The following is a 16,062-nucleotide window of genomic DNA, read 5'->3' as shown; positions in this document are numbered from 1 at the left end:
ACATTTAATGATGAGAGTAAAGACAGTGGATTTACAATTATGTTTGGTTTATAATTAATACATTTAATGATGAGAGTAAAGACAGTGGATTTACAATTATGTTTGGTTTATAATTAATACATTTAATGATGAGAGTAAAGACAGTGGATTTACAATTATCATGTTTGGTTTATAATTAATACATTTAATGATGAGAGTAAAGACAGTGGATTTACAATTATGTTTGGTTTATAATTAATACATTTAATGATGAGAGTAAGGACAGTGGATTTACAATTATCATGTTTGGTTTATAATTAATACATTTAATGATGAGAGTAAAGACAGTGGATTTACAATTATGTTTGGTTTATAATTAATACATTTAATGATGAGAGTAAAGACAGTGGATTTACAATTATCATGTTTTGGTTTATAATTAATACATTTAATGATGAGAGTAAAGACAGTGGATTTACAATTATCATGTTTGGTTTATAATTAATACATTTAATGATGAGAGTAAAGACAGTGGATTTACAATTATCATGTTTGGTTTATAATTAATACATTTAATGATGAGAGTAAAGACAGTGGATTTACAATTATCATGTTTGGTTTATAATTAATACATTTAATGATGAGAGTAAGGACAGTGGATTTACAATTATCATGTTTGGTTTATAATTAATACATTTAATGATGAGAGTAAAGACAGTGGATTTACAATTATCATGTTTGGTTTATAATTAATACATTTAATGATGAGAGTAAAGACAGTGGATTTACAATTATGTTTGGTTTATAATTAATACATTTAATGATGAGAGTAAAGACAGTGGATTTACAATTATCATGTTTGGTTTATAATTAATACATTTAATGATGAGAGTAAGGACAGTGGATTTACAATTATGTTTGGTTTATAATTAATACATTTAATGATGAGATTAAGGACAGTGGATTTACAATTATGTTTGGTTTATAATTAATACATTTAATGATGAGAGTAAAGACAGTGGATTTACAATTATCATGTTTGGTTTATAATTAATACATTTAATGATGAGATTAAGGACAGTGGATTTACAATTATCATGTTTGGTTTATAATTAATACATTTAATGATGAGAGTAAAGACAGTGGATTTACAATTATCATGTTTTGGTTTATAATTAATACATTTAATGATGAGAGTAAAGACAGTGGATTTACAATTATCATGTTTGGTTTATAATTAATACATTTAATGATGAGAGTAAAGACAGTGGATTTACAATTATCATGTTTGGTTTATAATTAATACATTTAATGATGAGAGTAAAGACAGTGGATTTACAATTATCATGTTTGGTTTATAATTAATACATTTAATGATGAGAGTAAGGACAGTGGATTTACAATTATCATGTTTGGTTTATAATTAATACATTTAATGATGAGAGTAAAGACAGTGGATTTACAATTATCATGTTTGGTTTATAATTAATACATTTAATGATGAGAGTAAAGACAGTGGATTTACAATTATGTTTGGTTTATAATTAATACATTTAATGATGAGAGTAAAGACAGTGGATTTACAATTATCATGTTTGGTTTATAATTAATACATTTAATGATGAGAGTAAGGACAGTGGATTTACAATTATGTTTGGTTTATAATTAATACATTTAATGATGAGATTAAGGACAGTGGATTTACAATTATGTTTGGTTTATAATTAATACATTTAATGATGAGAGTAAAGACAGTGGATTTACAATTATCATGTTTGGTTTATAATTAATACATTTAATGATGAGATTAAGGACAGTGGATTTACAATTATCATGTTTGGTTTATAATTAATACATTTAATGATGAGAGTAAGGACAGTGGATTTACAATTATGTTTGGTTTATAATTAATACATTTAATGATGAGATTAAGGACAGTGGATTTACAATTATGTTTGGTTTATAATTAATACATTTAATGATGAGAGTAAAGACAGTGGATTTACAATTATCATGTTTGGTTTATAATTAATACATTTAATGATGAGAGTAAAGACAGTGGATTTACAATTATGTTTGGTTTATAATTAATACATTTAATGATGAGAGTAAAGACAGTGGATTTACAATTATCATGTTTGGTTTATAATTAATACATTTAATGATGAGAGTAAAGACAGTGGATTTACAATTATCATGTTTGGTTTATAATTAATACATTTAATGATGAGAGTAAAGACAGTGGATTTACAATTATCATGTTTGGTTTATAATTAATACATTTAATGATGAGAGTAAGGACAGTGGATTTACATTATCATGTTTGGTTTATAATTAATACATTTAATGATGAGAGTAAAGACAGTGGATTTACATTATCATGTTTGGTTTATAATTAATACATTTAATGATGAGAGTAAAGACAGTGGATTTACAATTATCATGTTTGGTTTATAATTAATACATTTAATGATGAGAGTAAAGACAGTGGATTTACAATTATGTTTGGTTTATAATTAATACATTTAATGATGAGATTAAGGACAGTGGATTTACAATTATCATGTTTGGTTTATAATTAATACATTTAATGATGAGAGTAAAGACAGTGGATTTACAATTATGTTTGGTTTATAATTAATACATTTAATGATGAGAGTAAAGACAGTGGATTTACAATTATGTTTGGTTTATAATTAATACATTTAATGATGAGAGTAAAGACAGTGGATTTACAATTATGTTTGGTTTATAATTAATACATTTAATGATGAGAGTAAAGACAGTGGATTTACAATTATGTTTGGTTTATAATTAATACATTTAATGATGAGAGTAAAGACAGTGGATTTACAATTATCATGTTTGGTTTATAATTAATACATTTAATGATGAGAGTAAAGACAGTGGATTTACAATTATGTTTGGTTTATAATTAATACATTTAATGATGAGAGTAAGGACAGTGGATTTACAATTATCATGTTTGGTTTATAATTAATACATTTAATGATGAGAGTAAAGACAGTGGATTTACAATTATGTTTGGTTTATAATTAATACATTTAATGATGAGAGTAAAGACAGTGGATTTACAATTATCATGTTTTGGTTTATAATTAATACATTTAATGATGAGAGTAAAGACAGTGGATTTACAATTATCATGTTTGGTTTATAATTAATACATTTAATGATGAGAGTAAAGACAGTGGATTTACAATTATCATGTTTGGTTTATAATTAATACATTTAATGATGAGAGTAAAGACAGTGGATTTACAATTATCATGTTTGGTTTATAATTAATACATTTAATGATGAGAGTAAGGACAGTGGATTTACAATTATCATGTTTGGTTTATAATTAATACATTTAATGATGAGAGTAAAGACAGTGGATTTACAATTATCATGTTTGGTTTATAATTAATACATTTAATGATGAGAGTAAAGACAGTGGATTTACAATTATGTTTGGTTTATAATTAATACATTTAATGATGAGAGTAAAGACAGTGGATTTACAATTATCATGTTTGGTTTATAATTAATACATTTAATGATGAGAGTAAGGACAGTGGATTTACAATTATGTTTGGTTTATAATTAATACATTTAATGATGAGATTAAGGACAGTGGATTTACAATTATGTTTGGTTTATAATTAATACATTTAATGATGAGAGTAAAGACAGTGGATTTACAATTATCATGTTTGGTTTATAATTAATACATTTAATGATGAGATTAAGGACAGTGGATTTACAATTATCATGTTTGGTTTATAATTAATACATTTAATGATGAGAGTAAAGACAGTGGATTTACAATTATCATGTTTTGGTTTATAATTAATACATTTAATGATGAGAGTAAAGACAGTGGATTTACAATTATCATGTTTGGTTTATAATTAATACATTTAATGATGAGAGTAAAGACAGTGGATTTACAATTATCATGTTTGGTTTATAATTAATACATTTAATGATGAGAGTAAAGACAGTGGATTTACAATTATCATGTTTGGTTTATAATTAATACATTTAATGATGAGAGTAAGGACAGTGGATTTACAATTATCATGTTTGGTTTATAATTAATACATTTAATGATGAGAGTAAAGACAGTGGATTTACAATTATCATGTTTGGTTTATAATTAATACATTTAATGATGAGAGTAAAGACAGTGGATTTACAATTATGTTTGGTTTATAATTAATACATTTAATGATGAGAGTAAAGACAGTGGATTTACAATTATCATGTTTGGTTTATAATTAATACATTTAATGATGAGAGTAAGGACAGTGGATTTACAATTATGTTTGGTTTATAATTAATACATTTAATGATGAGATTAAGGACAGTGGATTTACAATTATGTTTGGTTTATAATTAATACATTTAATGATGAGAGTAAAGACAGTGGATTTACAATTATCATGTTTGGTTTATAATTAATACATTTAATGATGAGATTAAGGACAGTGGATTTACAATTATCATGTTTGGTTTATAATTAATACATTTAATGATGAGAGTAAAGACAGTGGATTTACAATTATGTTTGGTTTATAATTAATACATTTAATGATGAGAGTAAAGACAGTGGATTTACAATTATCATGTTTGGTTTATAATTAATACATTTAATGATGAGATTAAGGACAGTGGATTTACAATTATCATGTTTGGTTTATAATTAATACATTTAATGATGAGAGTAAAGACAGTGGATTTACAATTATCATGTTTGGTTTATAATTAATACATTTAATGATGAGAGTAAGGACAGTGGATTTACAATTATGTTTGGTTTATAATTAATACATTTAATGATGAGATTAAGGACAGTGGATTTACAATTATGTTTGGTTTATAATTAATACATTTAATGATGAGAGTAAAGACAGTGGATTTACAATTATCATGTTTGGTTTATAATTAATACATTTAATGATGAGATTAAGGACAGTGGATTTACAATTATCATGTTTGGTTTATAATTAATACATTTAATGATGAGAGTAAGGACAGTGGATTTACAATTATGTTTGGTTTATAATTAATACATTTAATGATGAGATTAAGGACAGTGGATTTACAATTATGTTTGGTTTATAATTAATACATTTAATGATGAGAGTAAAGACAGTGGATTTACAATTATCATGTTTGGTTTATAATTAATACATTTAATGATGAGAGTAAAGACAGTGGATTTACAATTATGTTTGGTTTATAATTAATACATTTAATGATGAGAGTAAAGACAGTGGATTTACAATTATCATGTTTGGTTTATAATTAATACATTTAATGATGAGAGTAAAGACAGTGGATTTACAATTATCATGTTTGGTTTATAATTAATACATTTAATGATGAGAGTAAAGACAGTGGATTTACAATTATCATGTTTGGTTTATAATTAATACATTTAATGATGAGAGTAAAGACAGTGGATTTACAATTATCATGTTTGGTTTATAATTCATACATTTAATGATGAGAGTAAAGACAGTGGATTTACAATTATGTTTGGTTTATAATTAATACATTTAATGATGAGAGTAAAGACAGTGGATTTACAATTATCATGTTTGGTTTATAATTAATACATTTAATGATGAGAGTAAAGACAGTGGATTTACAATTATGTTTGGTTTATAATTAATACATTTAATGATGAGAGTAAAGACAGTGGATTTACAATTATCATGTTTGGTTTATAATTAATACATTTAATGATGAGAGTAAAGACAGTGGATTTACAATTATCATGTTTGGTTTATAATTAATACATTTAATGATGAGAGTAAAGACAGTGGATTTACATTATCATGTTTGGTTTATAATTAATACATTTAATGATGAGAGTAAAGACAGTGGATTTACAATTATCATGTTTGGTTTATAATTAATACATTTAATGATGAGAGTAAAGACAGTGGATTTACAATTATGTTTGGTTTATAATTAATACATTTAATGATGAGAGTAAAGACAGTGGATTTACAATTATCATGTTTGGTTTATAATTAATACATTTAATGATGAGAGTAAGGACAGTGGATTTACAATTATGTTTGGTTTATAATTAATACATTTAATGATGAGATTAAGGACAGTGGATTTACAATTATGTTTGGTTTATAATTAATACATTTAATGATGAGAGTAAAGACAGTGGATTTACAATTATCATGTTTGGTTTATAATTAATACATTTAATGATGAGATTAAGGACAGTGGATTTACAATTATCATGTTTGGTTTATAATTAATACATTTAATGATGAGAGTAAAGACAGTGGATTTACAATTATGTTTGGTTTATAATTAATACATTTAATGATGAGAGTAAAGACAGTGGATTTACAATTATCATGTTTGGTTTATAATTAATACATTTAATGATGAGATTAAGGACAGTGGATTTACAATTATCATGTTTGGTTTATAATTAATACATTTAATGATGAGAGTAAAGACAGTGGATTTACAATTATCATGTTTGGTTTATAATTAATACATTTAATGATGAGAGTAAGGACAGTGGATTTACAATTATGTTTGGTTTATAATTAATACATTTAATGATGAGATTAAGGACAGTGGATTTACAATTATGTTTGGTTTATAATTAATACATTTAATGATGAGAGTAAAGACAGTGGATTTACAATTATCATGTTTGGTTTATAATTAATACATTTAATGATGAGATTAAGGACAGTGGATTTACAATTATCATGTTTGGTTTATAATTAATACATTTAATGATGAGAGTAAGGACAGTGGATTTACAATTATGTTTGGTTTATAATTAATACATTTAATGATGAGATTAAGGACAGTGGATTTACAATTATGTTTGGTTTATAATTAATACATTTAATGATGAGAGTAAAGACAGTGGATTTACAATTATCATGTTTGGTTTATAATTAATACATTTAATGATGAGAGTAAAGACAGTGGATTTACAATTATGTTTGGTTTATAATTAATACATTTAATGATGAGAGTAAAGACAGTGGATTTACAATTATCATGTTTGGTTTATAATTAATACATTTAATGATGAGAGTAAAGACAGTGGATTTACAATTATCATGTTTGGTTTATAATTAATACATTTAATGATGAGAGTAAAGACAGTGGATTTACAATTATCATGTTTGGTTTATAATTAATACATTTAATGATGAGAGTAAAGACAGTGGATTTACAATTATCATGTTTGGTTTATAATTCATACATTTAATGATGAGAGTAAAGACAGTGGATTTACAATTATGTTTGGTTTATAATTAATACATTTAATGATGAGAGTAAAGACAGTGGATTTACAATTATCATGTTTGGTTTATAATTAATACATTTAATGATGAGAGTAAAGACAGTGGATTTACAATTATGTTTGGTTTATAATTAATACATTTAATGATGAGAGTAAAGACAGTGGATTTACAATTATCATGTTTGGTTTATAATTAATACATTTAATGATGAGAGTAAAGACAGTGGATTTACAATTATCATGTTTGGTTTATAATTAATACATTTAATGATGAGAGTAAAGACAGTGGATTTACATTATCATGTTTGGTTTATAATTAATACATTTAATGATGAGAGTAAGGACAGTGGATTTACAATTATGTTTGGTTTATAATTAATACATTTAATGATGAGATTAAAGACAGTGGATTTACAATTATGTTTGGTTTATAATTAATACATTTAATGATGAGAGTAAAGACAGTGGATTTACAATTATGTTTGGTTTATAATTAATACATTTAATGATGAGATTAAAGACAGTGGATTTACAATTATCATGTTTGGTTTATAATTAATACATTTAATGATGAGAGTAAAGACAGTGGATTTACAATTATCATGTTTGGTTTATAATTAATACATTTAATGATGAGAGTAAAGACAGTGGATTTACAATTATCATGTTTGGTTTATAATTAATACATTTAATGATGAGAGTAAAGACAGTGGATTTACAATTATCATGTTTGGTTTATAATTCATACATTTAATGATGAGAGTAAAGACAGTGGATTTACAATTATGTTTGGTTTATAATTAATACATTTAATGATGAGAGTAAAGACAGTGGATTTACAATTATCATGTTTGGTTTATAATTAATACATTTAATGATGAGAGTAAAGACAGTGGATTTACAATTATGTTTGGTTTATAATTAATACATTTAATGATGAGAGTAAAGACAGTGGATTTACAATTATCATGTTTGGTTTATAATTAATACATTTAATGATGAGAGTAAAGACAGTGGATTTACAATTATCATGTTTGGTTTATAATTAATACATTTAATGATGAGAGTAAAGACAGTGGATTTACATTATCATGTTTGGTTTATAATTAATACATTTAATGATGAGAGTAAAGACAGTGGATTTACAATTATCATGTTTGGTTTATAATTAATACATTTAATGATGAGAGTAAAGACAGTGGATTTACAATTATGTTTGGTTTATAATTAATACATTTAATGATGAGAGTAAAGACAGTGGATTTACAATTATCATGTTTGGTTTATAATTAATACATTTAATGATGAGAGTAAGGACAGTGGATTTACAATTATGTTTGGTTTATAATTAATACATTTAATGATGAGATTAAGGACAGTGGATTTACAATTATGTTTGGTTTATAATTAATACATTTAATGATGAGAGTAAAGACAGTGGATTTACAATTATCATGTTTGGTTTATAATTAATACATTTAATGATGAGATTAAGGACAGTGGATTTACAATTATCATGTTTGGTTTATAATTAATACATTTAATGATGAGAGTAAAGACAGTGGATTTACAATTATGTTTGGTTTATAATTAATACATTTAATGATGAGAGTAAAGACAGTGGATTTACAATTATCATGTTTGGTTTATAATTAATACATTTAATGATGAGATTAAGGACAGTGGATTTACAATTATCATGTTTGGTTTATAATTAATACATTTAATGATGAGAGTAAAGACAGTGGATTTACAATTATCATGTTTGGTTTATAATTAATACATTTAATGATGAGAGTAAGGACAGTGGATTTACAATTATGTTTGGTTTATAATTAATACATTTAATGATGAGATTAAGGACAGTGGATTTACAATTATGTTTGGTTTATAATTAATACATTTAATGATGAGAGTAAAGACAGTGGATTTACAATTATCATGTTTGGTTTATAATTAATACATTTAATGATGAGATTAAGGACAGTGGATTTACAATTATCATGTTTGGTTTATAATTAATACATTTAATGATGAGAGTAAGGACAGTGGATTTACAATTATGTTTGGTTTATAATTAATACATTTAATGATGAGATTAAGGACAGTGGATTTACAATTATGTTTGGTTTATAATTAATACATTTAATGATGAGAGTAAAGACAGTGGATTTACAATTATCATGTTTGGTTTATAATTAATACATTTAATGATGAGAGTAAAGACAGTGGATTTACAATTATGTTTGGTTTATAATTAATACATTTAATGATGAGAGTAAAGACAGTGGATTTACAATTATCATGTTTGGTTTATAATTAATACATTTAATGATGAGAGTAAAGACAGTGGATTTACAATTATCATGTTTGGTTTATAATTAATACATTTAATGATGAGAGTAAAGACAGTGGATTTACAATTATCATGTTTGGTTTATAATTAATACATTTAATGATGAGAGTAAAGACAGTGGATTTACAATTATCATGTTTGGTTTATAATTCATACATTTAATGATGAGAGTAAAGACAGTGGATTTACAATTATGTTTGGTTTATAATTAATACATTTAATGATGAGAGTAAAGACAGTGGATTTACAATTATCATGTTTGGTTTATAATTAATACATTTAATGATGAGAGTAAAGACAGTGGATTTACAATTATGTTTGGTTTATAATTAATACATTTAATGATGAGAGTAAAGACAGTGGATTTACAATTATCATGTTTGGTTTATAATTAATACATTTAATGATGAGAGTAAAGACAGTGGATTTACAATTATCATGTTTGGTTTATAATTAATACATTTAATGATGAGAGTAAAGACAGTGGATTTACATTATCATGTTTGGTTTATAATTAATACATTTAATGATGAGAGTAAGGACAGTGGATTTACAATTATGTTTGGTTTATAATTAATACATTTAATGATGAGATTAAAGACAGTGGATTTACAATTATGTTTGGTTTATAATTAATACATTTAATGATGAGAGTAAGGACAGTGGATTTACAATTATGTTTGGTTTATAATTAATACATTTAATGATGAGAGTAAAGACAGTGGATTTACAATTATCATGTTTAGTTTATAATTAATACATTTAATGATGAGAGTAAGGACAGTGGATTTACAATTATGTTTGGTTTATAATTAATACATTTAATGATGAGAGTAAAGACAGTGGATTTACAATTATGTTTGGTTTATAATTAATACATTTAATGATGAGATTAAAGACAGTGGATTTACAATTATGTTTGGTTTATTCAAATTGGTTTATTTTTGATTTAACATGTTTTTGAATCACGTTATGAATCATGTCCAGTTGGAGACTGGAGCACACTGCAGTCCCTTCCAGGTCCATAGGGTTTTACTGCCCCCTGCTGGAGACTGGAGCACACTGCAGTCCCTTTTAGATCCATAGGGTTTTACTGCCCCCTGCTGGAGACTGGAGCACACTGCAGTCCCTTTCAGGTCCATAGGGTTTTACTGCCCCCTGCTGGAGACTGGAGCACACTGCAGTCCCTTTCAGGTCCATAGGGTTTTACTGTCCATAGGGTTTTACTGCCCCCTGTTGGAGACTGTTGGAGACTGGAGCACACTGCAGTCCCTTTCAGGTCCATAGGGTTTTACTGCCCCCTGCTGGAGACTGGAACACACTGCAGTCCCTTTCAGGTCCATAGGGTTTTATTGCCCCTTGCTGTGACGGATCCAACAAATATCCCCAGGTCCCATCTCATCCAACACATCAATGACTCTTATAGGAGGGAGGGAGCATTACCCATGTTAAGCTATGGAATGAACTGGACATTTTATGGTGAATTTTAATACAGATTTACTTTAATACAATAATAATTCATTGAATGTAATTAGTTTGTGTTTTGTAATTATGTTATTGAAACAGAATAAGTCAGTAATGAGGGAATAAATAAGTCCAGTCCAACAATGACCTCTCTCCTCTTTCACATCCCTCTATCATCACTCCATGGGGGAGTACAACCGTTACCTCTCTCCTCTTTCACATCCCTCTATCATCACTCCATGGGGGAGTACAACCATTACCTCTCTCCTCTTTCACATCCCTCTATCATCACTCCATGGGGGAGTACAACCATTACCTCTCTCCTCTTTCAAATCCCTCTATCATCACTCCATGGGGGAGTCCCAATAATCTCTCCTTCCTCCTGAAGTGGAACATTCCTTCTCTACTCCTCACAAATGTAAAAGCATTGGATTGGTGTTGACATGGGGTAGAGGGAGTTTACATAAACCAGTCATTTCCTTTAAATCCATGAAGGGAAGTGGGAGAGAATCAGATAAAGTTGTGGAGATGAAGGAATATGTGAGGTGAAACCCTCCAGGTACAGATACTGTATATAGAACCATAGTAAAGACCAGTATGGACTATCAATACAGATACTGTATGTAGAATCATAGTAAAGACCAGTATGGACTATCAATACAGGTACTGTATGTAGAACCATAGTAAAGACCAGTATGGACTATCAATACAGATACTGTATGTAGAACCATATTAAAGACCAGTATGGACTATCAATACAGGTACTGTATGTAGAACCATAGTAAAGACCAGTATGGACTATCAATACAGGTACTGTATGTAGAACCATAGTAAAGACCAGTATGGACTATCAATACAGGTACTGTATGTAGAACCATAGTAAAGACCAGTATGGACTATCAATACAGATACTGTATGTAGAACCATAGTAAAGACCAGTATGGACTATCAATACAGGTACTATATGTAGAACCATAGTAAAGACCAGTGTGGACTATCAATAGTCCACCGCCCCCAGGTGGTGAGGGTAGGCAACAACATCTCCACCCCGCTGATCCTCAACACTGGGGCCCCACAAGGGTGCGTTCTGAGTCCTCTCCTGTACTCCCTGTTCACCCACGACTGCGTGGCCACGCACGCACGCCTCCAACTCAATCATCAAGTTTGCGGACGACACAACCAGTATGGACTATCAATACAAAGTGACCATTTAGAATGAGGCCCAGTTCAATGAGAGGAAGTCTTAACCGAACTGGGGGATGACAGACAGGAAGTGGGGGGGTGGAGATCTAATATATTGTTGTGCCAAACACTAAAGCATGATATTGTAATAAATCTACACCCTATTCCCTACGTAGAACACTACTTTAGACCTGGTCAGAAGCACCGTAGTGCACTACGTAGGGAATAGGGAACCATTTGGAACAGAGACAGTAATTCCCCTGAACATCTTCCTCTTCCTCATCTGGTTTCTTGAACAGCCCTTCACTCCTCCCCTCTTCCTCCCCTCCTCCTTTTTCATTCTATTCTAACAGCCACACCACTAGCTCACCTCCACACAATACATTTACAAGTTAAAGACACACCTTGGAATAAATAACAAAGGAAAACTATTACTAGATGAAGTTGAGTGTTTTTTATTATTTCCCATCACCATAAATCATATTTAATCACTGAACAGTAGCAGACCTAACTTCATCTGTTCCTGACTCTGGATAGTGGATTAAAAAGACCATCAATCTCCAATGATATTAAAGTACTATTCTGAACATTACTGATATACTGAGTGGCAAGTCAAGATATCTGCTGGTTTTATTGTTTGGTCAACAGCACCACCTGCTGGACAGGTTTAATGTTGCTGGACTGAGCAGTATGGGAGGATGAAAGATGACACATTTAGGGCCGGTTTCCTGGACATCTACATTGAACATACTGTTTAGTCCAGGACTAGGATTCATCTGTGTCTGGGAAACCAGACCATATAGTTTAGTAGAAAGTAAGTGATACCAGCTTGTAGTGGGCTGACTAGTCCTGAATTGTCCTTTAGTTCCTGGACCATTTTCCATGCAGCTCCAGGTGACAGAGAACACATCAATTAGGACCGAGCCAACAAGCTGATCAATGATACTGAGGAGAATTACATAGAGACAGAGAACCAACTGAGAAAACATATCGATGGTTCTGAATGACAACCAATATACATCAACACCAGACATCATGATTCATGGAAATGTACAAGATTAAAACATTGTATTGAATTTTAATTAATAACAAATCAGTTTACAGTTTAACCAGCTCAACTATAGACTACACCAGCATGACTAGTATCTATGTGGACCCTACTACAGTTTAACCAGCTCAGCTATAGACTACACCAGCATGACTAGTATCTATGTGGACCCTACTACAGTTTAACCAGCTCAGCTATAGACTACACCAGCATGACTAGTATCTATGTGGACCCTAATACAGTTTAACCAGCTCAGCTATAGACTACACCAGCATGACTAGTATCTATGTGGACCCTACTACAGTTTAACCAGCTCAGCTATAGACTACACCAGCATGACTAGTATCTATGTGGACCCTACTACAGTTTAACCAGCTCAGCTATAGACTACACCAGCATGACTAGTATCTATGTGGACCCTACTACAGTTTAACCAGCTCAGCTATAGACTACACCAGCATGACTAGTATCTATGTGGACCCTACTACAGTTTAACCAGCTCAGCAGTACCATCGAGACTAAACCCAGGATAGAGGGGCTGAGTGAATGTGGTCTGGACTCTGTGGAGGAGGGTCATTGTGTCAGAGACACTGTAGAAGGACAGAGTACCTGCCTTGTGATCCAGGTACACTCCTACTCTGGAGGACTGAGGGCCTGATACTTTAGTCCCAACATTATTGTGTCTGAAACAATAATCACCTCTAGAGCACTCTAAACTCCAGGACTTGTTATTGTTTCCAAATCCACCATCATTACCTCTCTCTGTTCTGCTGATGTCTTTATATGAGACTGCTGTAACAACATAACCAGTCCTCTCCACCTCCCAGTAACAGCGTCCAGACACACCCTCTCTACACAGAACCTGACACCAGTTGGTGAATCTGTCTGGATGGTCAGGATATGGTTGGACTTGGCCTGTATTGGTCACCTTTCTGTTCCCTTCAGACAGAGAGAGGCGTGTGTATGCTGTGTTTGGGTCCAGTGTGAGCTGACAGGAATCTGGGAGAAGAGCAGAGACCAATGAGGGGAGTCAGAACAATAAGTTAAGTCAGATACTGTATCTACCCTGTCTTTGATTAGAGCACAGCAGAGATCAAATCAGAGAAATATGAGGAGTCAGATAGATACCCAGTCTTTGATTAGATCTACTATTGCTATATATTTCTAGAGGGATTGTTAGGAGTGTCAGTAAAAAGAGACTGTTAGTTACTTCACAATAAAGAGACTCACATTGTAACAACTGTTCTCTGGTCTTGGGCTCTGGAGGCAGTACAACATCCACTAAATTCACTACAGACACATTGACAGAGAGAGGGAATGTTATCATCAGACCATATTCCACATGTATATGACTAGTAGGGAACTTTCAATGGTCTAAAGTTGATGTTCTTATTGTTTTCAACACACCTGTAGTGGAGATCTTGGTCCATTCTCCTTTAAGGAAGTCTTCTAGTTTCTCTCTCAGTTCAGACACAGTCTTACTCACATCTCCAAAGTACTGAAGAGGACGGACAACGATGCTGGGTAAGTCTGAAGATACACTGATACTGGAGAGAGACTGATAACTCTGGAGAGAGAGAGAGAGAGACTGATAACTCTGGAGAGAGAGAGAGAGAGACTGATAACTCTTGAGAGAGAGAGAGAGAGAGACTGATAACTCTGGAGCGAGAGAGAGAGAGACTGATAACTCTGGAGAGAGAGAGAGAGAGACTGATAACTCTGGAGAGAGAGAGAGAGAGAGAGAGAGAGAGAGAGAGAGAGAGAGACTGATAACTCTGGAGAGAGAGAGAGAGAGAGAGAGAGAGAGAGAGAGAGACTGATAACTCTGGAGAGAGAGAGAGAGAGAGAGAGAGAGAGACTGATAACTCTGGAGAGAGAGAGAGAGAGAGAGAGAGAGAGAGCTAGAGCTACAGCTACCCAGAGCTACGATATGAATACTTTGAAACTCTGAAACAGTATAAACAAACACTGAAATGCAAGAAATTGAATTATACCAACAAGACACTTGATGAAATTGAAAACGCAATTGACCAAAATCAGTTCTGGGACATGTGGAACAATTTAAGCACAACAAAGCCACAAGAATTAGCCATACAAGATGTAGGAATTTGGAAAACTTACTTTGATAATCTATACAAAAACATCCCACAAAAAGACTTAAACCAGAACCAATTAGAAATTAAAGAAAAATTGAACATCCTGGAATCAGTCATTAAAAACAACCAAAATCCATTAGATTACCCAATAACCCAACAAGAACTAAATGAAAAGCTAAAATCTATTAAATCAAAAAAGGCTTGTGGTGTAGACAACATCAGAAATGAAATGCTGAAAAACAGCACACCTGAGTTGCAAAATGCTGTGCTTAAATTGTTCAACATGGTTTTAACTTCTGGCTGCTTCCCTGATGTCTGGAACCAGGGGCTCATCTCCCCTATCCACAAAAGTGGAGACAAATCAGACCCCAATAATTACAGGGGAATTTGCGTCAACAGTAACTTGGGAAAGATTTTCTGTAGCATTTTGAATTCAAGAATTCAAACCTTTCTTCAAGAAAAAAATGTAATAAGTAAATGTCAAATTGGCTTTCTCCCTAACCATCGCACTACTGACCATATATACACCTTACACACACTAATTAATAAACACGTCCACCAAAAAAAAGAGGGCAAAATCTTTGCTTGCTTTATTGACTTTAAAAAAGCATTTGATTCGATT

General features: G+C 30.3%; 1 protein-coding gene across 2 annotated transcripts in view; it reads right to left on the bottom strand.

Annotated features, from left to right (window-relative positions):
• The window catches only part of LOC139406325 (E3 ubiquitin-protein ligase TRIM47-like), a 55,136-nt gene that overhangs the window by 32,826 nt on the left and 6,248 nt on the right, over nt 1-16,062 (bottom strand). Inside the window, exons 3-5 of one of the 2 annotated variants that reach the window (XM_071148821.1) lie at nt 14,752-14,911; nt 14,575-14,634; nt 14,273-14,343 (exon numbers count right to left, since the gene is read on the bottom strand). In XM_071148821.1, the coding sequence (XP_071004922.1) occupies nt 14,273-14,343; nt 14,575-14,634; nt 14,752-14,911 (291 nt within the window). Of the gene's footprint in view, nt 1-12,735; nt 13,578-13,824; nt 14,344-14,574; nt 14,635-14,751; nt 14,912-16,062 lie in introns of those variants that run through there. The other variant, XM_071148820.1, reaches the window with a different exon arrangement.

This window comes from Oncorhynchus clarkii, chromosome 4 (assembly GCF_045791955.1).
Source record: "Oncorhynchus clarkii lewisi isolate Uvic-CL-2024 chromosome 4, UVic_Ocla_1.0, whole genome shotgun sequence".
NCBI lineage: Eukaryota > Metazoa > Chordata > Actinopteri > Salmoniformes > Salmonidae > Oncorhynchus > Oncorhynchus clarkii.
Note: the sequence above shows the minus strand (reverse complement) of the source record. Positions and strands in the feature narration are given on the sequence as shown.